Source organism: Eleginops maclovinus, chromosome 3, assembly GCF_036324505.1.
Source record: "Eleginops maclovinus isolate JMC-PN-2008 ecotype Puerto Natales chromosome 3, JC_Emac_rtc_rv5, whole genome shotgun sequence".
Classification (NCBI taxonomy): Eukaryota; Metazoa; Chordata; class Actinopteri; order Perciformes; family Eleginopidae; genus Eleginops; species Eleginops maclovinus.
The window spans coordinates 3,110,001-3,135,183 of record NC_086351.1 but is presented as its reverse complement, the minus strand read 5'-3'; the positions used below and the strand labels follow the sequence as shown (position 1 = coordinate 3,135,183).

At 41.9% G+C, this 25,183-nt stretch overlaps 2 protein-coding genes across 7 annotated transcripts in view; one reads left to right on the top strand and one right to left on the bottom strand.

Annotated features, from left to right (window-relative positions):
• Positions 1–2,305: 2,305 nt before the first annotated feature.
• zyx (zyxin) lies at positions 2,306–18,693 on the bottom strand. Of its 2 annotated transcripts, none has more exons than XM_063878300.1 (10): positions 18,446–18,693; positions 11,039–11,274; positions 9,731–9,987; positions 8,984–9,079; positions 7,559–8,203; positions 7,244–7,385; positions 6,356–6,525; positions 5,575–5,753; positions 4,330–4,450; positions 2,306–4,241 (listed from the first exon to the last, which is right to left on the bottom strand). In XM_063878300.1, the coding sequence occupies exons 2-10, from the start codon at positions 11,259–11,261 to the stop codon at positions 4,128–4,130; spliced, it is 1,947 nt and encodes a 648-aa protein (XP_063734370.1). In that variant the 5' UTR covers positions 11,262–11,274; positions 18,446–18,693; the 3' UTR covers positions 2,306–4,127. The 2 variants fall into 2 exon arrangements, with proteins under 2 accessions (XP_063734370.1, XP_063734371.1); XM_063878301.1 differs by lacking the exon at positions 18,446–18,693 and adding an exon at positions 17,790–18,053.
• The window catches only part of fam131bb (family with sequence similarity 131 member Bb), a 33,750-nt gene continuing 26,690 nt past the window's right edge, over positions 18,124–25,183 (top strand). For 2 of the 5 annotated variants that reach the window (XM_063878333.1, XM_063878328.1), the window contains exons 1-2: positions 18,124–18,196; positions 20,580–20,667. The gene's annotated coding sequence lies outside the window, so the exon portion shown is untranslated. Of the gene's footprint in view, positions 18,197–20,579; positions 20,668–25,183 lie in introns of those variants that run through there. The other 3 variants (XM_063878331.1, XM_063878329.1, XM_063878332.1) reach the window with 2 other exon arrangements.

Below are 25,183 nucleotides of genomic sequence, written 5' to 3'. Positions count from 1 at the left end.
AGTTGAGGCCAATGCCTGCACATTGTTGCATTGCATCGATGAGTGCATGCACGTAAACACGCTCAGGCACACATGCACTCACGTCCGCTGTCGTCATTATCAGTGCAACGCAGGGCTGTTCACTACTGATAGAGCAGAGTGCACATCATCGAGGGTCTGAGGGGAAACACGTCTCATGAGTGTCACATGGAGGCTGACCACAGGGAGGGAAAAACAAATACACATTGTAAGGGGCTGAGAGGCAGGGTAGTTGGAGGCACATCCCTAACAGGTGGCTCCACCCTCTCCCAATCAGCAGTATTGGGAGACCCACACACCAGGTGCTAATCACTCCCTCGAGGGAGACAAAGCTGACAGAGAAGCTCAGTTTGTGTTGGCACACGAGGGAGCAGGAAGCACCCTCTCTGAGAACAAGTTTGGAGAGCTGGTAAGTCGGTTAGCGGCCCAGATACCTTAGCCTTGGGTTTGAAAGGTATTTTGAGTTGAGTAAAAATAAAGCCTTTTTTGATTCAATCACTGCCTCCTTTTTGATTGCTGCACTTTCCTCTTTTGTCGGCCCAGTCCTGTTACAACATATATTCATTTAAATAAGAAACATTGCTGTGAATGCACCAGAGAGAGTCATTTTTCATCTGAATTCCCTGGACAGATGTTACGAATTCACCCTAAAAGCTAATTATAAAAACGACCTCAAACGACTGGAAAGAACGTACATGGAAGATTTAAATTTGTTCGGCCTACTTTAAGAAACCCCACATTCAGAATAAGACCTCACTTCAAAATGACTGGAGAGAATGCGGTGAGTAGAAGGCCAACCATGCTCATGTATTTTGATCTTGTAATGTTTTGTGTGGCTTCTGGGAAACCGTTATTAGAGAAAGGTCAAATATCTTTGGCATTTCTCTAAACAAGAACCCATTAGCCCTATTACTGGGGAAAACACCAGAGGCAATTTTTAAAAAAAGAGTCCAACTTATCTTGTGAGAAGGATAGCAATCATTAAACAAATTATGAGGAATTGGCTAAAGGATAATAACTTAATCAACTCACAATGGAAGAACTTAGTAAACAACTATGAGAATTAGAAACCAAATGCATATCTTTGATGAACGATGATAAAAATGGGTAAAGTATATAATGAACATCTATAAGGAACAGGAGGTAAGAATTGACAATTAATTTAAAAGTATTAATATTGTAGCCATTCTTTTATTTTATTATTAATATTAATATAATTATTAAATATTATTATCAATATAATATAATAATAATTATTATTAAATTAATAATAATAATCTTTATTATTAATTTAATAATAATAATTATTATTTCCTTTTGAATTTGTCGACTGTTGTAGTTAATTTATGTGTTTATTTGGTTATGTGTGCTTTGTAAAAAAATGTCTTAAAATGCAAATAAAAATAAAAGCAACTTATAATATTAAAAAGTAACAAATTAATGAAATCATTAAAAAAATCATGCATCGAGGAGGCTGCAGGTCATGCCAATAAAACAACAACAAAAAAACACATTTTCTAGCAATAAGATAAACGACAAACTATTTTTGTGTTAGGTGAAGTTAAAACACATGATTCTTTCGGAGAGTACAATGAGGCAGGCCTACTTTCATTAGATAGAATCGGAGGATGAAACCCTCTTTATCGTCACACACATGCACACAGCAGAGCACACACAGTGAAATGTGTACTCTGCATTTAACCCATCCTAGTACGAGGAGCAGAGGGCAGCTCAAGGGCACCACAGCAGGGCCTAGGAGGTGAACTGGGACCTCTCCAAGTAGCAGTCCACTTTCCATATTTCAAGTCTGTTCGGGGACTTGAACCGGTGACCCTACAATTCCCAGTCCAAGCCCCTACAATTCCCAGTCCAAGCCTCTACTGACTGAGCCACTGCTGGACTACTAATACAACCTTTCACAAGTATGAACCTTTAATGCTTCTTTATGTAATGTGTACATTTTACTGCACTACGTTTATTTGATAACGGCAGTTACTCTGCAGACTCATTTTGAATCTATAATGCATTGTAATGTTTAGGCTAAGCTTCCTTTCAGTATTTTATATCTCCACCTTTTGATCATTCTGCAAAACGAGCAGTTTTAAAGTTTATTTTGATACAATAGCTTTTGTAATTTCAGATGTTTTTGAACACAGATATTTACTTTAACATAGGAATGTTTGCATGGTAGTATTGCAACTTTAATTGAAGTGAAATATAAGACTTCTTCCACCTCCTATCATCCAAAAGTACAACAGCTGTGCAGGTGAGAAATCAGACAGAAACCTTTGTTATTCAGCATTGTATTTATTTATTTGTTTATCTTTTGATACAGCCAAAGGGAGAGGAGGGGGGGGGGCTAAATAATGTTTTTAATCATACACACATTCACACATATCAAACATCTTTTTTAAAGTTATATGAAAAGACAAGGCATCCGCATGTAATACAATATGACGTAACGCAACAAAACGCCGGATAAATGCAACCATGAAGGCGCCATCAAATCAGCCAGTGATGACGGAGGCGGGGCCAGGAGGGTGGAGTAAAACTAAAGACGTAACACTAGAGGAAACACCACCACTGACACAGACAGCATGCACGGCTCAGTAACTGGTGCCATGTTTTGTGTTTCAGCAGACCCGAGTCTTTGTGTGTGGAATGAATTTCTGTAGGCTCAATTCAAAAGGAATACGTCAGAGACACAAGAGAGGAGAAGGCACGTCTCCAGCTTCAGAAAGGAATAATTGTAAGCATTTATCAATGAAACACAGTACAGTGAGATAGGAATAAAGAAGAATATACCGACAGGAACAGGGTACAAAAGATGAATAATGGAAATAATAGTGGTATTTACTTTAACAATACAAGACCAAGACAAACCGGGCTCAAACACGAGAAGGTGAGAACAAACATGAAAGTCACACATTGAATCTCATCTTAATCCAGCTACAACATTTTGGTCACGATATAAAGCAAAAGCTATCTATTATCTACTGTAAGGACAGGTTACTTTGTACACATAACCTTAATAAAGGTCCATAAATTATATTATTTAAAGCAAGAGATGCATATCAAAAGCTACTAGTATGTCTACATGGTTACTACTAATACAAAATTGATAATGTGCGGGGGCTTTAGAGTCAAAGCGACACTTAAAGGCTTTTTTATTTCACTGTGCAACGATCACACGATAGGTCCCGTTTTCAGCCGTGCAGCTGGCGTTTATAACCACGTGTTCTTTTAGTTTTATAAGATCCTTTGAAGAGGATCTGTGCTTTTGTTTGTTCGTATCTGTGCATTCAAAAAGCATGCATGTAAAAATACTCAAGGGTCTCATTTTTGTTCTGATCTTTTACTGTGTGTATGACCGAAGAAGAGAAAGCTACGAGACGTAGTCAAACGCATGCCTGTTAATTCACATCACAAAATGCTAAGAGCAACAATCCCTGTTTGTTTTGTTTTTTTGCAGTTAATGTTTAGCCCTAGACGTCTTTAAGATGCAGTCGATTGGCTGATATGAAGCACTCTCTAGGCAGGAAAGCATCATTAACCATGCTTGCAGGCACACCAACGGCCAAACTGTTAAAGATCTGCTCCACCAGCAGCAACTGGAGTGGTTAAATCTGGTCCTCCTATGGTGGTTACAATGCTCACAGGGAAAGAGACCAGCCAGCGAGGGTCTTAAAATGTCAATATCTGGTTGCTACTTACAATATTGAGGCGCGAGACAAAGAAAGGCAACTATATTTTCATCAGACTGCTCTTTTTGACTGTTCTTGTGCAAGTTCTGCTGGAAATGTTAGCGTAAAAACATGGATTGGAATTGTTGTTGTACACAGAGAGGGCTGGATGAGTTGGGGAATAAAAGATGAAAGTCAATGCAGTACATTACTTCTGCACCGAGGAGAATACTACACTGGATCTGCATGCAGACATACTGTTCCTTCCACACGCACACACACTCACTCACACACACACGCACACACTCACGCCTGTATACTGACTGACTGCTGCGAAGGCAAAAAGGGGGGGGGGGCCAGCTGGATGAATCCTGTGCTTTTGGATTTTGGTTCATAGTTAAATCGGAGTCACGCCGCTTCGGCCAATCACTGCGCAGCTTGCTTGGCTCGCTGGGTGTGGCACTTCATACACAGGATCTTGCCGTCCAATGGGTAGCAGCCATTTTCATCGGCTTCTATGGAGAGAGGGCGGGCACAGTCCTGCAGGACGGATACATACGTGTGTTTATCAGCAGGTTAAGGATTACATTCTGGGTTACGGACAACATGTTGAGCTTAAATGTCTCACCTCACAACGGTAACACTTAAGGTGGAAGTTCTTGTCCAGAGCCACCACTCTGACCGTCTCCTCGCTGCCCGGGGAGGGAACAATGGGCTCGTTACAGCTCACACACAGCGGGGAGAAACGCCTGAAATAGAGGGGGTGGTTAGTGGATCGCCTTAACCAAATCCTCACACTCACAAGGATCTTGAAAAGCAATATGCTGTCCGCTAGTTATCCTCGGGATCTGTTGGTGTTTTTATAGCCACAGTTTAGGGTAGTGTAAACTTTCACACGAGGAAGAAGAGCTGCCGCCTCCTTCCTCCATTAACACTCTTATCAGTTCAGAGAGGTATGATAAATGGAGTCATAAAGATGTATAAACTCAACCACTGCTAAAAATAGATTTGACCTTTCAGACGCACAGGACCAAGAGACCAGACTCAGAAATGTCAGATTTGTTTTTAAATTAACATTCTCTTTGATCCTTTTCTAGTTTCCATATAAACAGTGTACCTAGTCCATCATTTGTACTTCCGTTGCTCTCTACTTCACTATTCTTTTGCACATTTTCATGTTTTTCTTCCTCTTCTTCATGTCTCAAGCATATTGTGTGAGGTAAAGTTCCAAGAGGCTGGGACTTCAGATATCATTGCCAACCAACACATGAGAAACTATATATAAGAAATAACAGAATGAATACAATTACTTACAAACACACACACCTTCCTATGTGTCCCTGCTTGTGTTTGTAACAGTGGCATCCTCAAATGATTGATGATAATAATAAACAACCTGGCAAAGTCATTTCCATGTATGATAAGAAATTCAACTTTGTGGATTGTTTAGTTTACTGAAGCTGTTTTCTGCACTATTTTGTCTTTTTGTTATGTCTCAGGTTTTGTATGTTGTACTTTTCTAGGAGCCTGGGACTTAAGATGTTCATTGCTTTAATGATATTGTGCACACAACATAAAGCCTTTGAATTCTTGAACTGAATCCTTTCCTATGGAGCACTTAGGAAGTTAAACACAGCGCAGGCTACGTCACTGCAAACACACACTCCCCTGTCTTTTCCTGTCTCCAGTCTGCCTCTACACTTCCTCTGTTAAATGAAGGTGAAGAATGCCACCAACATGAACACATACTAGGGGAGCTGATGCTTGCTTGCTATGTCGGTCAAAGTCTTGTCCCACATTGTTTGTTTGGCAACACATACTGCATAGAGATGTAATATTCCTCATCAGAGAGGAGTGAGCAGCCAGTATCCACCTGTGGTAATCCTGGACGCAGTAGGGGTTGTTGTTGTCGTCGGTGATGAAGGGCGCCCCCTCCAGTGAGCAGGAACAGGTGCTGCAGCGGAAACAGTGTGAGTGGAAACACTGGCCCACTGCCTTCAGCACGCGGTCTGTGATCCGCTCCCCACACCGGGAACACACTGCCAGTGAGCTCTGAGGACCAGCAGAGAGCTATTGATTAATACGCTGTGTCAACATCGGGTATTATTAGGTATTCATGTACAGTTTTAAGGCACTTGATTCATACTTCTTCTTTTGGTACTTGATGTATATTGTCATGAAAGAGTCAGAATAAGTAGTGGGATATTTTTAAAAGTCGTCATTTAGAAAAAAAAGTCAGATATTTTTGGATATATAGTTGGGAAATTCCAAAAAGTCAAAATTTGGAAAAAACATCAGAAGTTTGAAAAGAAAACGGAAAGGAAAAGAATTTGGAGACAAAAAGTTTGAATTTTCTAAAGAACGTGATTAAATCCACATGAAGACAGAGTTAGAATAATGAGAAAATAGTGGGACATTTTAAAAAGTCGACATTCAGAAGATATTTCAGAAATGTACATTAGTCATATCTGAGTGCTTCTTGCACCGGGGAACAATTGAAGCTTAGTCCTCCTTATATAAGAGGACTGTTCGAATCCGAACATCACATGAAACGAAGCACCAACTGTGAGTTGTGGCTTCACTGAAGGTTCAAATGATTCTCCTCTCTTTACATGTCTTTTGCTGTGACCATGCAGCGTGCATCGTCTCCTCACCGTGTAGCAGTCCTCACACTGGGGGGCCCCGTCGCGGTCGTAGAACTGCATGCCCTGCAGGGGGCGGTGGCAGCTCATGCAGCAGAAGCAGTTGGAGTGGAAGAGCTTCTCCATGGCCCTGACAGCCGGCTGGGTGCGGGACAGACCCTCGCCACACTTCCCACACACCTCTGAGAGAGAGAGGGATGAATAAATATGATATACAAGCAAGATTATTCACAAATACATCCATCTTCCTCCTCTGCTTGTGTTAACTAGTGTTGAACAGAGCTATTTCCGCATTAAAAACAGACGATTTAACGGATTTGTTTAGATGTACAGACTCTTGTTGTGAGCAGCTCTATGTAGGAACTACACCTGTCAATCTCATCTGCACTTCCTCCTCCACAAGTAGGAAGAGAATAGTTCCTCCATCAAACTGCTGACAGCAAGGTCTGGGAATGTCCTTAAGAGGCCAGGTATTGTTTCTGGATAAAGACTTCTTCATTTGAGTTTCTAATTATTATTTTTGCTGCTTTAAGCATCACAGAACGAGTGCCATGTAGTTCCTTTACATTTGATTGAAGTCAGATATCTCTACAGCTTCAACACTCTGGAATTCACATAAAAAATCATAGATCGGTTAATAGCACTTCGGAGTGGACTGTCCCTTTAAGGTCATGCAGTGAACTGAGAACCACTGCAGATATAAATAAAAGCCTGTGAATTCATTTCAATGTCCATAAATATTTTGTGTCTTTCCGTTGTTTTTCAAGTGCTTTTTTAGTTCATTTCATTCTCTTTTGTTTTCAGCTATTTTTCAGCATAAATCCACAATCTTCCTTTGTGTAGTGTGTGTGTGTGTGTGTGTGTGTGTGTGTGTGTGTGTGTGTGTGTGCGTGTGTGTACCTGTGGGAGGGGAGGTGATGACGGGTGCGTGTGTGTCCATGTCTCTAATGAAGTCCTTGGTCATCCTCTCCAGCTCTTCCACCTCCCTCATATTCAGAGGAACGCCTCCACCTGGGATAGCCACTGGGCCGGGGGGTGAGGACTGCACACACACAACACACAAAAACATTAGTACATACATTATTCACATAGCTTCATTCGACAAACCTTAAAGAGCATTTTGTTATTCACGATTGAGCGGTTAACCTCTGTAAACATGGGAGGACTAGAAGCTGAATTATTTGTGCCTCTTCTTTAGTGAGATAAAAAACATACTGTTGATGCAGAAGGAGATTTCATTGGTTGGTTAAAGGAGGAGGGGGCGGACGCCATCATCTTGGGCTGAGGAGCAGGAGGCACAGCAGCGGGGGGAGGGTTTACGTTCACCTGCCCGGCGAAGGGAGAACTCTTTACGTGATTGAAGGCCGGGGCGGGGGCCGTGGTGCTGGGTGGAGCAGGTGGGGCAGGGGGGGCTGCGGGAGGCGGAGGGAAGGAGCTGGAAGGCGGAGAGAAGGAGCTGGAAGGCGGAAGGAAGGAGCTGGCAGGCGGAGGGAAGGAGCTGGAAGGCGGAGGGAAGGAGCTGGCGGCAGGGGAAGGTTTCGGTGCGACAGGGACTGCGTTCTGGTTCAGGTTCTGGTTCAGTTTCTGTGCCAGGGAGGTTGAGGAGGTTGCTGTTCTCCCTCCGAAAGCAGCCTTTGGGGCCACAGAGGGGGCCTTAGCAAACGGCTGAGCGGAGTTGGGTGCGGAGTTGTGATGATTGGCGTGTCTGTTCGTTCTGGCTTTGAGTTCTTCGGCCCAGGGCGCTGGGGGAGGGCGGTCTCCCATCTCAGGGGGCGGGAGGAAGGAGAGCGATGGTTTCGGGGCGGTGGGAGGGGGAGCTGAAGGCTTGGGTGCTGGTGCTGAAGAATACTGGCCTGGTAACTGCGGATAAAACAGAAACAATTGAGTTATTACAGATTTGTACAAATTTGGTGGAAATACTTCGTCTCCATTTCCTTCTTTTATATTTCCTTAGAATCTTTATATTTTTGACCTTCTCTTACAACTTATTTCCCTTACGTTGTTTATTTTTGCACCACCAGACACCAAGACTCCCTTGTATGTTTAAACGTCCCTGGCAATAGTCCTGACTCTGATTCCACCTCAAACTAAATTCAGCCTGAAGCTCTTCCCTTCATTACAAACCGTTCCCCAGAAGAGAGAGGTTAATATTCTGAAATGCAGCAGGCCGACACTTTCATTATAGTGAACGAGCGACTCTGATTAAAGTCAACACTGGAAGCGCTCCACAGTTCGAGCTTATCAGGAGTAGTGCTTCATCTCTCTGACATTTATTTTGCTGTTTAGAGCCAACATTATTCTGCAGTGATCCAGCTCCTCCCAGTTGGAGGGAAAACACTCTCCATTTATGGCGCTCCCTCACCGGGTCTCTGGCAGCAAACTCTGGCTTCATCTCACTCTTGTGCTCTCCATTCTGTGTTCATCACTCCCTCTCTCTCTCTGAGTGTCTCCTCTCAACGTGAAGCACCAGCTACCTCACGTTTTATTTTCGGTACGGGGTGCAGTTCACTCATCAACCCTAACCCGTTCTTCCCTCCGTCTGACTCATTCTCATTTTCTACACCATGGCTCCTGTGAAACAAAGCCTCTCCTCTCATCTGTTCTTCTGCTCCTTCTTCTCTTTCCTTTCTCTCTTCATACCTTGGGGTTGAAAGGTCCCCTGGTCTCCATCTCGGACAGCAAGTCGGTCAGAGAGTCGAGCTGCTGATCGAAGCTCGTCTGCTTCTCCGCAAGTCTCTGGCAGAGGAAGAGGAGGAGTTAAATAAAGTACATTTATCAAGTAATTACAAACAATGACACAAAAGAGCCAAAGAAAAGGTGGATGATGATACCGTTTTGACACAAATATGGGTATCCTTTACAAGACTGTGTTTGGGTTTTTTATCTATAAAAAAATGCAGAAAGAAACATAACTTTTTGAAAAGGGACTGTGGTGAAAAACCCAAACACACTTAACGAAGTGAGGAACGATGGCAGGGAATAAATGAATAACGGTTTGGTAATTGAGAATACTAAATGTAATTATATGATTGCTTGGAGAGGAACATTAAGCAAAACCTTGTTGCTTTAAACATGAGGTGTAAAAGTGACTTTAACTACCTACATTGCCGCCTTTATAGGCCGACAATCCATCTGCAGTTAACACAGTCCTACATTAAACCCTTCATGGCATGTGTAAAAACTATTTCTGTTGCACAAATGGGCAATGATTCTGTTAGACGCATGAAACCGGGTGATTTACCCCAGACTAATGCTAATATAATTTGTGGAAAAAAGACAGTATTTCCTGCCAACACTCCGGGGACTCACAACAACGTCCCCCAGTGTCCTCGCTGATAATGGAATTACACTGAGATACAGTTACATGCAGACAGCATCATGACTCACCTGTGGGTTTCCAGCAGCACTGGGAGTACCGAAGGCTGGGAGGGGTGGAGGGGGCGGGGGAGGAGGGGGAGACGGGCAGGAGGGCGGAGAGGCGCTCTCCTCGGGGGGAGCTGGGAGCGGCAGGTCATCCGCCACTGGAGGTGGAGCGGGGAAGGCGGGAGGGGGCGCCTCTGTGGAAGAGGGTGTGGTTTGGCATTCGGGGGGAGGGGCTGGCAAATCATCATCCAGTGGAGGAGGAGGAGGAGGAGGGGGGAAGTCTGGCAGAAATGAGGAGGGATGGTCGGTTAAAAGCTGTGATTCAATATGCAAGGGGACACGGTCACAGATGTGCAAAAACATATCGGAGATTATTTGACGTGAAGCAAGTGGGTGAAGCAAAGCAACGTCGCATCACATGGGCTCTATGAGGTCGTAGCCTCAACCAATCACAAAGAAGTGTTTGTAGTTGACCCCCCCCTAGGCACACACTCCTCGACTCCTCGTTTGCTCATATGTGACCGTGCCTTTAATCATCCAATTTAATTTACATTTTTAATAATGATTTGATATATTGAGTGGCACATCGTCTAAAGCAAACAGACAGGACAAGGATAGGAAATGTAAAGGTTTGGGAAATCGTCGACCTTTAGATGTTCTTCTGATGGCTTCTTGTATGAAATGTTAAAGGGGCACTTTAGGTGTTTCTTATTAAAAACACATTGAGTGTATCCTTGAGGTCTAGCAGACATGTTGAATGCATTTCCTCCCTGAGAAAATATTTGGAAATGATCTTTTTTTAAATCTTTGAGACCCTGTACTGTTTACATCTATGATTACTTGTTAGTGATCTCCTTCTGAACATCGTTTGCACATGAACACCATCAATTCTCGACCCAAATAGCTTGAAACCAGGTGCTGGAAAACTGTGCATGTGTGTCCTCATGCATGGGAGCAGTACAAGTAAATTGGAGACCCATTTGTAAAAAAAAAACCCAGTACTGTTGTAGGGGTTAAACATTTCAACTAGGGGAGGTTTTGTGACTCTGTCCATGTTTTATTTCAGCTCAGATATGTTTAAATTCTTACTAGTTGTAAAGGTGAAATCCCCCCTAAAGCAAAGTGAGGCCATCACGTTTAACAAAGACTGGAGTTACAGTAGAGTGACGTAATGTCTCGGAGACGACTCATTAAAACGACAGTCCCACACTGAGCTATTATATAGCTCTGCATGCTGTGGCGTAAAAAGCAGCAGGATAGGGGGGAGTGGGGGTGCAGGGGAAGGCTGCAGACTTAAGAGTGTCACCAAATACGTGAGACAATGCAACATACCATCACAGAGCGAAGGCGGTGGCGGAGGAAGGTCTCCCACTCGACCAATCACAGCTGTGCCTAAAGGTGTGGGTGATGGAGCCGAGGGAGGGGTCACGCTCTTGGACCGCGGCGGTGCCACAGAGGCAAACTTCTTCGGCTGGTTGTAGAAGGACGGGGTGGTGACTTTGAAGTTCAGAGAGGATGTCACCATGAGCGGCTTGCTGCTGCTAGAGTCCTCCATGTTGGGTGTTTATCTGAGGGGAGAACACAGGAGACATTCGTTCAAAACTTTGACACAACAACGGGTTCAAACAACTCCACTACATTAATCAGCTGACTGAAGTAAAGGGCTTGCATTCCTTGGCAGCGTAAAGCAGGTCAAGTCTTTTGCTGCAGAATTAGTGGTGATGACACACCAGCTAAACATTTGGCTGAAGAAAATTCCAAACGAAACACTAATTGCAACCAGATTTTGTCTATGTGGTGCAAGAAATAACTACAGAAATGTCAGAAAGCAGATTGAATCTTCTCAGTGTTGATGGATAGTTGCTCTCCAAAGCATTGCAACGTGAACACGGTGAGACCAAACCACAAACAAGAGAGATTTTTCTTTTGTTTCCAACTTTTAAAATGTCTGTTACTTCCTCAAAATGCGGTTTGATTGCGTCCATGTTGTGCCACATTTACTGTTCATCAGCTGCCTCTATGCAGATTGGTACCCATTGTATACTTTATGCCCCACTTCTCGCCCCCTCAAGCAAACTAATTAAAACAGAACTTTATTGTGGCTTGCAGTGTCTCTTAGGATGTGTGGACTTTTGAATGTTTCTGGATTTTGTTAAATAGCGATAAAAAAGGCAAAAATAACAACCACGAGGCATTCTGCAGATCTAGTGTTTCTCCTTAAACATAAAAGCGTTTGCAAATGGTCCGCAGTGGAATGAGGAAAGTGTGTGAACATGTCCTCAGGCCGTGCATACAGAGCAGACACAGTGGCTCTCCCAGAAGCCAGAAAGTATTTACACTATATAACACACGTCTGTTTACTGGGACATAAAACAGCATGATAGCAAGAAGAAGGAGACCAGTATGAAGCAGGAACGATAGCAACTATCATAACATCTTCATGTGAGGTGCGTCAAGAAGAGAGAGAGCTCAAACATTTACCACACACACACACACACACTGCTGGTTGAACAAATGTTGATGTTACTTCAGTGTCTTTACAGATATATCCTTCACAAAGTCCGGACACATTTCACTGGAGACCGCCGAACATGAACTTTAGTCAAAAGCACGACTGTTCTTACTGACCCAACACACACACACATATCGGTACACACACTGGCTGTCTTAACTCACATTATGTTGCTGTTTAACAAACCTGTCAACCCCGAAGCTCTGAAAATGTTGCATGCTCCTAATAAAAAGCAGCCAACGGAACGGTTAACCTAGCCTTAAATAGGTTGTAAAGGATAAATGTCAAGGAGGAAGAAAATGGACAAACTGGGAAATAATATTGAATAATTATCTCTCTGTTGTGTTGCTAATGAAGCAATAACGCTCCCATAAATGTCATGGTTAATGAAAAAAAGGGCATGGGAATATTTCATGTCGTCTATAATTCAGAGTTGCTTCAATAAATGTCAATTTCTTGTTTTGGTTGCTACTAAAGCTTCACTTCTAAAATAAAAGGCTGGGCCCAGACAGACTGAAAACAGCGATGTGATGATTAAGCAGTATTTATGCGTCTTGATGTTTATACTTCGGGATAGGAATACAAACAGCATAAGCAATACCTCATGGAGGAAAGCATGCATTTAGCTGATAATGATACAAAAAATAAAAAAGGAGGAAGGAAAAAAGACACATCCTGTTAAGATAATAATGTTTCAACGTTTCCCTCTCAACACTACACAATATAAACCATTCCTCATCCTGTAATAACTAAAGGATGTCTTTTCTTTCTTTTTATAACTAACTTTAAATCGTTACACCCACACATCTCTGGTGCATATAATGCAGAGTAGACTCTAGCTAGATCTCTCTGAGAGCCACACAACACAGTGTTTGCACTGTGGGTTAAATGTAAACCGGCTGTACACCATTCAGATATAATTGTGTTTGTATTTGGGAAAACAAACCTTTCCAGGAAGACATTGAAGCCTAGAAAATGACTGTGTAGAGCCGAGGGTAAAAGCTAAACTAACCAGGCACAGCTGAAGCGTTTCATCATTCCACTTTGTCGAAACACTGAGGCAACGCTTCAAGTTCTGACGAGACAAAACACCCTGAGAGCATCTGCTGATCATGACATCAGCAGCCTCTCCGAACAGGATGCAGCGAGACGTTCACCCTTCTGCTTTGTGATTCAGCTTCCTTTAAACCAATATTTAGACACTTTCAACCATATATGTCCTCAAGCCGTGCAGAGGCGGCAAGGGTTTCATTATGTCATTAGCTATTTAAAGACATCCCAGCGTAAATATGTTGGTATTGCGTTGGCTACACACTACTTTGTTACCTATAAGAAAGAGACATTATTCATTAATTGTCAAATAAACTGATGTGTTATGTATTTGCATTATTTATCAGACAACTCTACATACATGTACTGTATAAATGTAACTGTAACATGTAAATAGGCAAACTAGTTCATTTTATTTACAAGCTTTCACTCCTTATTACTACATTTACTAGGCAAAAGTTTGATTAGGAATCATTTCTGACAAATGTGCAACTAAAACATCAATATTGTTTGAACAAGAGGTTTACAAAAAGACACAACTGGACCTCAAAGACATTATTATAAGTGGAAAAACTACTTAAATGCATGATATTTACTCTAATATGTCACTGTCCTTTAAACAAATATCATCAAAACACAAAATCTGAACTCCACTACACGATCCCCTTAAATAATTCAGAAAAATTGCTGCATGGATCAATAAGGGGAGATGGCGAGCCTCTAATGGTGATGCAAAGGTTGCCAACTTTCTGCTGGCACACAGGGACATATTGCAGAGGATAAAGGAAGGATAAAATACCAAACCAAAAGGAAAAAGAGACAAAGGAAGGGTGGTTTTGCGTCTTTCGAAAATATCTGGATACTTATTAACCTGATATCAACGTATTTTCAAGTTGAATACAGTGGACACTTAATGCAGAAAGAGACTGACTGATCGTAAGGAAGATAAAGCTCTTGGCTTTAAACAGCGTTGCCAAGTCTGAAGTACTCTATACAGAACACTCAGCTTTATAATGGCTTTCTAAAAAGGAGTGCTTCACAGGGGTGTGTATGGACTGTGATTTAGTCTTTTCATTAGCCTACTGTAGCTACCTGGTTTTAATAGTCCTCTCAATTATTCAGCAGTGGTCAAGACCCATCTGGTCTTCGGTACGGTCCTGAGGGATTTCATACGGTGACATCAGCTCCACGCCGAGCTCCAGACGTCCTACTTCAAATCCATCATGAAACCCGATCCCCGAGATGAGAGAGACCCTCGCTGAGGAACATTTTTGGCGCTACAACTCAATGACATCACCTCTTTTTGTTCCTCTTGGAGCGGCCTCTCTTTCTATATATCCTAGTAAAGTGCCTGCTTAGCTTGAACTGACTCTTGTGTTTCATGGCAGACCACAACATTTTATCTCCTCATTTTTTTCACAACTTCTCAATCAACTCTCTGGATGACATCACTTGAGGCAGCTTTTAATCATTTCTAATTTTGCCTTTGGAAAGGGCCCCAACATAAATCACACACTGTACTCTGGAGCTTTTGAACTTTGTATAAACTCCACATGGCTTTACTTTTACAGGCTAGAAAATTGCTTCTCAACCCTGGTATGGGTACTACAGTTGGTTTTCATTTAGTCTTATCAGGGACTGAGTTGAACATGGGACAGAGGTGAAAGTAATCAGACCAACTACCTTGAAGAATGTAAAAAATACCATGGCTTTGGAATCACTGCCTTCAGCATTTTAGGTCCCATATGGCCTATATAGTGTAAACACAGAAAAGTCAAACTAAGCTCTTTTGGTGGCACACTTTGTATAAGCTCTGTTTTATCTCAGTGTTGATAGGTTTCACACGGACACCGTTTATCACACTATTCAGAGGAAACTCAGCAGTCGTTCATTACTTTGTGATTATAGAGGAACTCAGTTTGGTTTGTAAACAGTGCTTCTGCTTTTTAAAAGGTCATATGTGGAAGAGTTGTAGCATGGTTCCTCCCTTAACTTATATATCTATATTCTGATCCTCACAAAAAAACAAAACACTTACATTAAGCAGTATTTGTTCACATAGGGATAAGTATAACTGTGCCCGCATACATTGTTTTTAAATGGTGCATCCCGTTGTCTCAAAGTTCAAGCCAATTAAGCATTATCATTTATATATTTCTTTAGTCAAAATCACTGGTATCCAGCTAAACATGTTATAAAAAGAGAAAATCTTCATGTTTTCGTTGCTAAAAAACAGAATTTTCTGCTATTTCAATCTGACAAATTTAGATTAGTTGATAATCCAAATAGTGGGCAACTGTTTTTATGTCGACCGCATATTAATTAATCAACTAATTGTTTGCAATTCCTTACCAATAGACACGTCTCTTAAATAATCGGCAATACTCATTACTGCTTGGCCTACCAAACAATAATAATATACAACAAAAAGGGAAGTCCACATCCACCATTGTAACGGTTAAGAAAACCTGAGTTCCTGACAGTACCCAACTCCTTCCATGTCTGTTCAGGCATTGTATGGGTGACTAGTGTGTTGTTGATGAAACTCTCTATTGTTCTAATGTAAATAGCACACCCAGTTTCTGGGAAAGCGTGTCTAGGGCCGGGGGTCACTAATGCGGGGACAAACAAGCCTTTTGAGTCCAATCTTACAGCTCAGTGGACATGCATTGAGCAATGTGTTGTGCCCTCTGTCAGACTACAGTTGGACGGCTGATTGAGCAGGCAACATTTCAAAACCGGTAATAACATCAGTACACAGGCTCCTCTCAACCATACGACCTTATCTGTCTCCACATTACAGAGGAATGATCAAGGCCAAAGACGAGTCACAAGACAGCCAGCCAAAGAGCTAGACATGCAGTGATCTAGGGCAAAGGAATGTCCTTAAACAGTCTAGACTCATGGATGGTACAATTAAGGAGGATTCCTCGTCAACTCAGTCATAAAGTGTAGCTTACAGCCATTCATAGACTATCTTTGTTCACACAATTTCTATTCCCTCATCCATTAACTAAGGCGTCAGTGGCCATAATCCCAGTCTTTTCGAAGAGAAGCACCACATTAACCTCAGACTACCAAAACCAGAACCTCCTTGCTTTTACTTATTCTTAAACACAGCTTTCTGCGGCCTTGGGTTGAGGCTCCTCTCCTGATGAAAGCTGATGAAAAGGCAATTCAGAGGCGCAGCTGTGTGGTTAACACTGATTATAACAGGAATTTTACATTCTTGTAGGAGTAGAAATGTTAAAAGTAGCCACAATTCTCCTGTGTTCTTCTAACCTCCTTTAACAGTGCACAAGAACTGTGGATCTTCAGATCTCATAGATGACATGAGACACAACTAGGTTATGAATATAGGCCGTGCAATGGTGAAGACGTTGGAAAGCGCAACCTTGTGGTCCCCTACATATAATCACAACAGAAGAATAAAAATGTAGGGCAGTATAAGTCTATATAATAAATGAGTCGTTTGATCTGAAGAGTGTCCATGCCAGTTTCTCAGGAGTCAAAGGTGAAGTCTTTAAAGTTGTCAGTTCAAAAGCCAAAAATATTCAGTAAACTTCGATATAAAGCAGAGATAAGCAGGACATCTCCATATTTCAGAGGCTGAACTCATCCTTTTTGCATGATAAATGACATAATTGATAACTACAATATCAAAAAGAGTTGGCTATACTTTGTTTTGTCCATCAGCTTATTGATTAGATGACGTATCATTGCAGCTCTAGCCACCTGGCAACAGATTTTCATTTACTTAAACACCCTGGCCCTCCAACCCCCGTTGATAACTGATGGTTAGCCAACTGTTAGCTCATGCTTTGACAAATGACAGCAATGGGTGACAGACAGCTAGGCTATTTCATAATTAACAGTTCACTTACTAACAATAGGAACAATGGGAAAATGTAAAATAAAGTAGCTAGCTACAGGCAGTAGAACTACACAGATCTTGTACTTAAGTAAAGGTGTAACTAAAGTCTTATTTAAGTGTTAATTATATTTTACATCATTAATCCAATTACAAAGTAACTACAGTCATTTAAAACATTTAGTGGAGTAAAAGTACAGTGTGGTAGAAGAACAACTGGAAAAATACTCAGGTTAAGTACAAGTCTCTCATAAATGGTACTTGATTACAGCACTTGAGTAAATCTACTCAGTTACTTTACACCACTGGTTGGCCAACCTTTGACAGCTGACAGCGATGGGAGAGCGGGTACAAAACACATTAAATGAAGGCAGACAGCTAGGTTAATTAATGATAATTAATTGTTCACTAACTAGCAGTAGACACAATGGGAAATGCAATGTGTATGAAGTAGTTAGCTATGCGGCTAATAGAGTAAAGAGTGTGATGTAGGTGATTAACCGTTAGCCGTTATTAACTGTTAAGCTTAAATGACGTTAGCAGTTACACATTTCAATCAGGTAACGTTAGCTTTGTAGCTTCAACACACATTGAGATATATCTTGAAATTATAAATCCACTTTAGGTTAAAGAAGACAATAGACTCTCACCTGTGAGCTCCACCAGCCAGTGTGACAAACGCTAACCGTTTTGCTTATCATCAATCACAGCAGCATTAATGTTAGCTAGCTTGCTACACACCACTGCTAGCTTATCTCAGGTAGTTTCGGTGGCTACAACACTGCCCCATTTTAACTTTCCTCATATGGCAAAACACCCACGCCTTCTCATAACTATGCTGTCATCAAGTTATTCTTTCCACTCACTGACGTAAATGAAGGCTAACCAGCTGCGCGGCTAGCTAACTAGCTTTGTCAACTTTTTGGCTCGACTTCCTGTTGGAGCTTCCGCATAGCACAGTCCTTATCGTCGGTGTTTATCAGCCTACAGTATATGTTTCTGTTCACAAAACGGCCCCTCAGCTATAGGAAAACAACGGGACATCATCCACACAAAGGTATCTTTCAACCAGAATCTGCAGTAGTTTTCATATATGTCTTATAAACCGCTGCCATGTGACACCCACACTAGTTGTCACATCACAAACATGCCTAAGGTGTGTATCCCTCACTGAAAAAATCTGTGATATCATGCATGGCAAAAGACTTCACCTTATTAGGTAACCTGTGTGGCAGTCAGTCCAAAAGAGAGTAATACATGCTATCTCCTTCATTCATACTGATTCACATAAAACATCATTACTTACTCTGTTAATACAGCTGCAATGTGTATCTCCTTTTTCCTTCCCCCTCTTCCTTTTGTTCCTGTTTTTTCTCTGGGTCCAGGCTGAGTAAGAGTTGACTGTAAAATAATGGTAACTTCTCTTTCTCTCTTCCCCTCTCCTGCTATTAGACCCTCCCCCTGTGCTTTTCAGTCTGGAAAAGGAATGACACCATCCTTCCAAACAAGTTCTCTCTCGTTTTACTTTGGCTCAGGAGTTGTGTATTACTATGTAAACAGCACCCTTTTTCCTCTCTCTTTCTCTCTGTGTGTGTGTGTGTGTGTGTGTGTGTGTGTGTGTGTGTGTGTGTGTGTGTGTGTGTGTGTGTGTGTGTGTGTGTGTGCGTGTGCGTGTGTGTGTTCATAAAATTGTCCAGTTAGACCCCTCCTCCTCCTGCTGCTCTCCTTTCTCTCTGGATTCTTGAAGCATTCTTCATTCAATGACATCAACCCTGTTGCCTCTCCTTGTAAGGTCAGACCAAGGGAATGAGGGAGCGAGAGGGAGGGAAAGATAATGGGGCTAGAGGCTTGATTAGATACAGACACTAAAAGCAGTCATGGTTTTTAAACACAAGGAGGCACAACGGTGGAAAAAGTATGCTCAAACAGGGCTGGGTTGTGGAATATTTTGGCTATTTAAACTTTTTTTTTTACTGTCAGGCATTAAAAAAAAGGCCGGTTCTATAACTTTCAATCACTTGCCTCAACAGGCTAAAGCTGAGGATCAGATTGTAGAGGAATTGTTCTGCCTGTTGCCAAGTGTGCTGCCACATCATTATTTGCTTTGCACTCAGGCAGTAAACATGTGGGAACTTGGATTCTCCTTTTATGGCTCTTTCACAAATCATATTTGTTCATCCTGACAATGAGGATGTGATCGCCCTCACACTTGTGTTAGATAACACATCCCATCCTGCACAAATGACTGCTACTATGACTTAATAATCCTTTTTGCAACACACACACACACACACACACACACACACACACACACACACACACACACACACACACACACACACACACACACACACACACACACGCACACACACACACACACACACATATAATATAATGAATCAGGTAGCCTTATCATAGTCTTATCACTCTTTCAGGTGTAGGTGCTTGTAAAATGAAAGGAATATCTCAAAGCACATTCATTATTCAGTCCTTTGACTTAAATTAACTTTCATTATCACATTTTATTATTATTATTTAAAAGTGTTATTGTTGTTTTACATTTTTAATATTTATACCGCAGGTTGAGTAATTCAAACAATGTTTCTGCTCAAAAATGTTGGAAACTGCTAAAATGAAGACAGACTTTTACCAGTGCTTTTCTGAGCTTAAACGCCGATTAACAGATCAACCGACACACGAATAATACACTATTCTTTTATCTTATCGATGACTAAAGTCAAGCAAATATACAAAAAAAAAGCTATTTCATGATTTCAGCTAGAGTTGTGGGGAATTTTAACATTATTTAAAATGTCCTTCGCCAAAAATGATTCCATTACAGGGAAAATAATCAACAGACCAATCGAACATGGCAATAGTTATTACTTTTGTATTTCTAGATACAATAAAAGGAAAGGGCATTGGAACTATTGCCGTTATCTCACTGAAGGACTCTGTATAACATTTTAGAGTTTTTGCAGAGAGCATCAAGTGTCCACTTCTGTTCTGATTCATTTCTCCCATGACTTTCAGGTTGAGTCACATCACAGTTGCATTTGATTCAGGTTGTGAAACCAGGCAGAACTCCCCTCCATGCAAACCTCTGCAGTAGCTGTTGTGTAACCTGTTGTTGTCCAATTCAGGTCTGTGAAAAACACAGGGAGTGGTCTTTGGGGTCTTTGATAGCCCATTGTCCAGCTAGGAATGTTTCCAGTCTCTCCCCACTTCCACTGGGACAAAAAAAAACGTGTTGAATTTCCACTCAGAGATTTCCACAGAATAAAAAAGGAAAGGGCTCCCAGGCAGGTGACATTCGGGAGGAGGGTCAACTTCTGTTTGCCTTTCCAAATTCCTGCCAATTCTAAAGCCTGCCTTCTGTCTCAGTAGTGACGTTATTGTGCTGAAATGACACAAAAGTAATGCTCTTCTTCCCGTTTCAGACAGCTGCAAACATCAGCTGGTGCCATGGAGACTGACGTTTGTATCAGGCAGGGGAGGGGGCAGCTCCGGGGTCCCGATAGTCTGGAGGTAAGACAAAAAAACAAAAAAAACAGGAGGCCGTCACAATCAGAGCCAGACAGCCTGGAATGCAGCCAAACTTTGGAGAGCACAGTTCTTCGCCCCCCCACCCCCCTAAAGTGCCATATTTCTCCCCCTCTCTCTGTTTCATGCAGCATGTTATTTTAAACACTTTTCTTTCCAAATTCCTCCAGCCCTGCCCTGCATACGCTGCACTTTTATTTCCCTTTTCCTATCTTTCTTTCCGCCTCTCCCTTTCCACCTCCCATTGCTCCTGTGAGTCAGTACCTGCCTCATAATGCTCTGAGTTAATATCCTGTTCTTGGATAATTTCCAACCCTCTCTTTCTTTCTCCCTCACTGACTTGCTCAACAGAAAAAAGGAGGACGCTATTTGAATGGAGGGTTAATGTTTCTTTCATTTCTCACACCAAACTAAATGCCTTTTAAAGGTGTTGAACATGATCATGGGAGAGTAGACTGTATAAAGCTAATGGACTGAGCAGTTAGAGGTTATAACTTCTCTTTCTTTCCTCTCTTTCTCTCAGAGTATATGTTGCACCCACAAAGTCCTACATTTTTACAAATGCACACTGCTTCTGAACGTCGCATTAGAATTAAAGAGGTCCTATTATGCTAACTTTGGTTTATATTTGTATTTTGTGTCTCTCCTGGGACATGTCTCCAGGCTTTAATGTTCAAAAAGCTCTTTATGTTTCTCAGACTGCCTGTGCTGCAAACCCTCTTTTCACCCTCTGTCTGAAACCAGAGCCCAGTCTGCTCTGATTGGTTAGCTGGCCGGCTCTGTTGATGGGTCAACTGCTTTGAGATGTCCCGCCTTTTATCCTATCAGGTATAATGTTTTGGAGCACTAGCCAGTAGAAACACAAGTGTTACAACGTGATGTCATAATGTTACTGAAGTAAACAAAGACTTTCAATGCAGGCCTTTCATGCGGAGGGAGCTCTGTGATTTTAGCTTTTGCAGACCATTTACATGCACAAAAACCTATAAAACACACTATAGGGAAACCCCCCAAAATCACAAAAGGGCCCGTTTAAAAAAAGATAGATACCCTCTTTAATTCATCGTGATCTATTAAAGCAAACCCAGCTGTTGTTTGAAAAGGTAACTAACCTCTAGAGGTTTTTATACTTTTGTGTCATTGGAAAACACTTTCTAGTGTGGATATTATTTTAGATATAACCTCTTCGTAAAATTCCCTCATAAACAAATTAGTTTGGCTACTGTGCAAGGGTGAGCTTTCCTCAATTCCACATCTAAATCACATCTCTGGTTATTTAGGTTTGGAAATGTGAGATTACGTTGATAAAAATAAGTTGTAATCCACAAATCATCTTGCAAGTATGTATATGCATTCACTGTAGCCTACAATGGAGATGCAGGTAGATAGGTGTGCCCACAAAGCAAAGAAAAATAAACCATTAATCCATCAAGAAGAAATTCCAGGCATGCTTTAGACAGGATGAGAACCTGCATACTTGAGAGGGAACATAGTCTCCTCACTCAGCACCTGGAGTGGAAAACATCTCCCTGCAGTCAAACTGGCTCCCATTCAGAGCCAGACTGTAGAGCCCCGGTTCCCCCAGCAGGTGTCAGACTCACACAGTGGTGTGCACTGCCAGACTAAGAGACTGGAATGCCTTAGGGGGAGAAGACTCCTCAGAATCTCCTGACAGCATCCACATCAGTTAGATATGTGATTAAGGACAGGAGGGAGTGTAGATAGTGACATGCCTCTGAAAGAGAGTGATAGGCTTGTAGAGGAGAATGGACACACGAGAAGCTGGCGATCTCTGGGGATAAACAGCTGCAGCGGTGGTGGTGGTGGTGGTGGTGGGCTAGACAGGGAGGGCTGGAGAAAGAGAGAGAATGCGGGGTGATTGCAGGAGTGCAGGATTGTAAATAATACAGGAGAGTCGGGAACTCCTCATACGCTAGGTTTTTGCCTTTTTTAAGAACTGGAGTGCACACACACACACACACACACACACACACACACACACACACACACACACACACACACACATACACACACACACACACACACACACACAAAGAATTCAAGCTAAAAAGGGTGAACTGCCAACCAGAAGCATGAAATAATAATACCCAAAATGTCTATCTACCTCTAGCTGAAACAAAACTAATCACATAAGCCTACCTTTTCCATGGACATTATATGTAAGAGGTTGTAGGTTTGTCGACAACGGCTTTGGAGCCTTGAGTTTGCCGTTTTGGTTGTGTCATCTTGTGTTTTTTATCCTCAGTGAGGTAACAATTGAAGCAAAGCACAGTTGAATGCTGAAATAGACATTCTTAGGCATCCAAAATGATACTGTTAACTTTATGAAGGTGGCACCAATACTGGACAACAATGTGTTAGTGAGCTGTCCATCACAGGCTAGTCCTGCTTTATGCCATGGGACCAAAATGAACATCATACTATATTAAACATGATTGAAAGAAGCAATTGAGAACAAAAACTCCTCAGGAAAATGTTTAGTGAGATAGTAAATCCATTGCCATTTTCTCATAGACTTCTATACAATGCTTTTTTCCCCTTCGTGGAGTCGCCCCCTGCTGGCCATTTCAGAGAATGCACGTTTAAATCACTTGAGCATGGATTTCTATTTCCTACCCCGAGGTTGCTGCCTAAGAACAGCTTATTAGAGGCTGCCTCTTTTTAAAACAACATTTATACATCTCATTCTCCCCCGCCCACGTCTTACGCCCATCTCTTTTTAAAACACACCACAGAGAATTCCCCCCATTTTTCTTTCCCCCTTTCATCTTTCTCCCCCCGTTTTTTCTACTCCCTCCGCCCCCTCCCCATCACTTCTCCTTCCCTACTCATATTTCCTCTCTTTCTTCATATGTGAAACCCAACTCAGACTCGCTGTCAGTGACACACTCTTTCCCTTCCTGCTTAACACACAAACACCCACACATTCTCGCCTAACTTAATAGGTGGCTCCTTGAGGGCAGATGTGTAACATGTGGTTCCAATTAACTCATGTAGTAGCACAAAGGAGCAGCAGTTGAGGTTCAGCAGAGGAACAGAATAAAGACAGGGATACATGGAAAGCAGTGAAGAAGAAAAGGCAATGGGAGAATTGTATATTTTGGAAGAATTTAACAAGGGAAACTACCAACCTTTAGAGTGACTTTGAAAACAGGCTTTTCTCTTCATCTGATCAGAAGATCTTTAAGCTGTTCTTCATTATCGTTGATGTGCACCCTACATAAGAGGCAGGATCTGATGGACAGATAGTGACAGGTACATGAAAGTCACTGATTGCAGGAGTGAGGTGTGTGTGGGTCCCCGAGATAATTTGAAAGAGCTGCATTTGAATTCAGCGCAGCATCGTCAGCCGAGATAGGAAAAACAGAGACGTGCTGATGGGAACATGATAGAAGCGTCGCGTGTTGCAAGGCAGTTTCATGTCGTTATACATGCATTGTTGTAGAAAAGTGTGTGTGTGTGTGTGTGTGTAGGAGTGAGATAGGGGTGGACAAAGACAGTCATCGTTGTAAAGGGCCCATGTATCATGAGTGAGATTAGTGTCAAGAATTTCTTCCCACTGTGGTTGACCTTGTCTCGCATCGACGGTCCATATCGTACATCACCACATTGTCACAGGAGTTCGGTGTATGAGTGAAGCGTGTGTGTGTGTGTGTGTGTGTGTGTGTGTGTGTGTGTGTGTGTGTGTGTGTGTGTGTGTGTGTGTGTGTCTGTGTCTGTGTGCAACTATCATTTATTATCATTATCTATTAAACTGAAGATGATGTCTTGGTTAGTTGATTAATTGCATGATCTATGCGACAAATTGCAAGTCACAATTTTCCTAAAGATCAAGGTTACATCATAACAGTCTTGAACATATTGAAACGAAACCAAAAGAAACCCAATTAATTGTGATGCAAGAGAAGAAAAAGCTGCAAAGAATTCCCACATTAGAAGCTTGAAGCATCAGATGTTTGGCTTTCAAATTGAATAAAGCAGTCAGTGTATTATCAAAATAGTCCCACTATTGCAGCTGTAGTGTGTGAGTCAATAATCTGACCTGGCTTGTGCACAGAGTACATAGATCCTACCTTGCAGAACAATGTGCAAAAAAGGCCAAATATGTTTCTTATTTGGAAGCCCTGTAGTGCTTTTTGGGGTTTACTGGGCTCTGGTTTCAGACAGAGGGTGAAAAGAGTTGCTGCAGCACAGGCGATGAGAGAAATAAAGCACATTTTGAACGTCAAAGCATGTAAATACGTCACAGTAGGGACACAACATACCATTATGAACCTGAAAATGAGCAGAATGGTCCTCTTTAACAACAGCTGAATGAAGGTTTCTGAAAAAGCATACTTTGCCATGACATGGTGCAAATAGAGAGACTGAAGGAGAGATTATACAGACTTGCAGACGGTGACTTGCACAGACTAATGGGCAGATGGACGGGGAATTGAAAACGAGAGAAGGAAACAGGCGTCCAAGAAAAATGATCTCA

What these genes read in the sequence shown, in the direction of transcription:
- zyx (XM_063878300.1), bottom strand. Translation starts at nt 11,261, where the DNA reads ATGGAGGACTCTAGCAGCAGCAAGCCGCTCATGGTGACATCCTCTCTG. An exon ending in AGTGTGAGGACTGCTACACG is followed by an intron (nt 5,754 to 6,355) that starts GTGAGGAGACGA and finishes GCTGGTCCTCAG; the next exon opens with AGCTCACTGGCAGTGTGTTC. An exon ending in TGCGTCCAGGATTACCACAG is followed by an intron (nt 4,451 to 5,574) that starts GTGGATACTGGC and finishes CCTCTATTTCAG; the next exon opens with GCGTTTCTCCCCGCTGTGTG.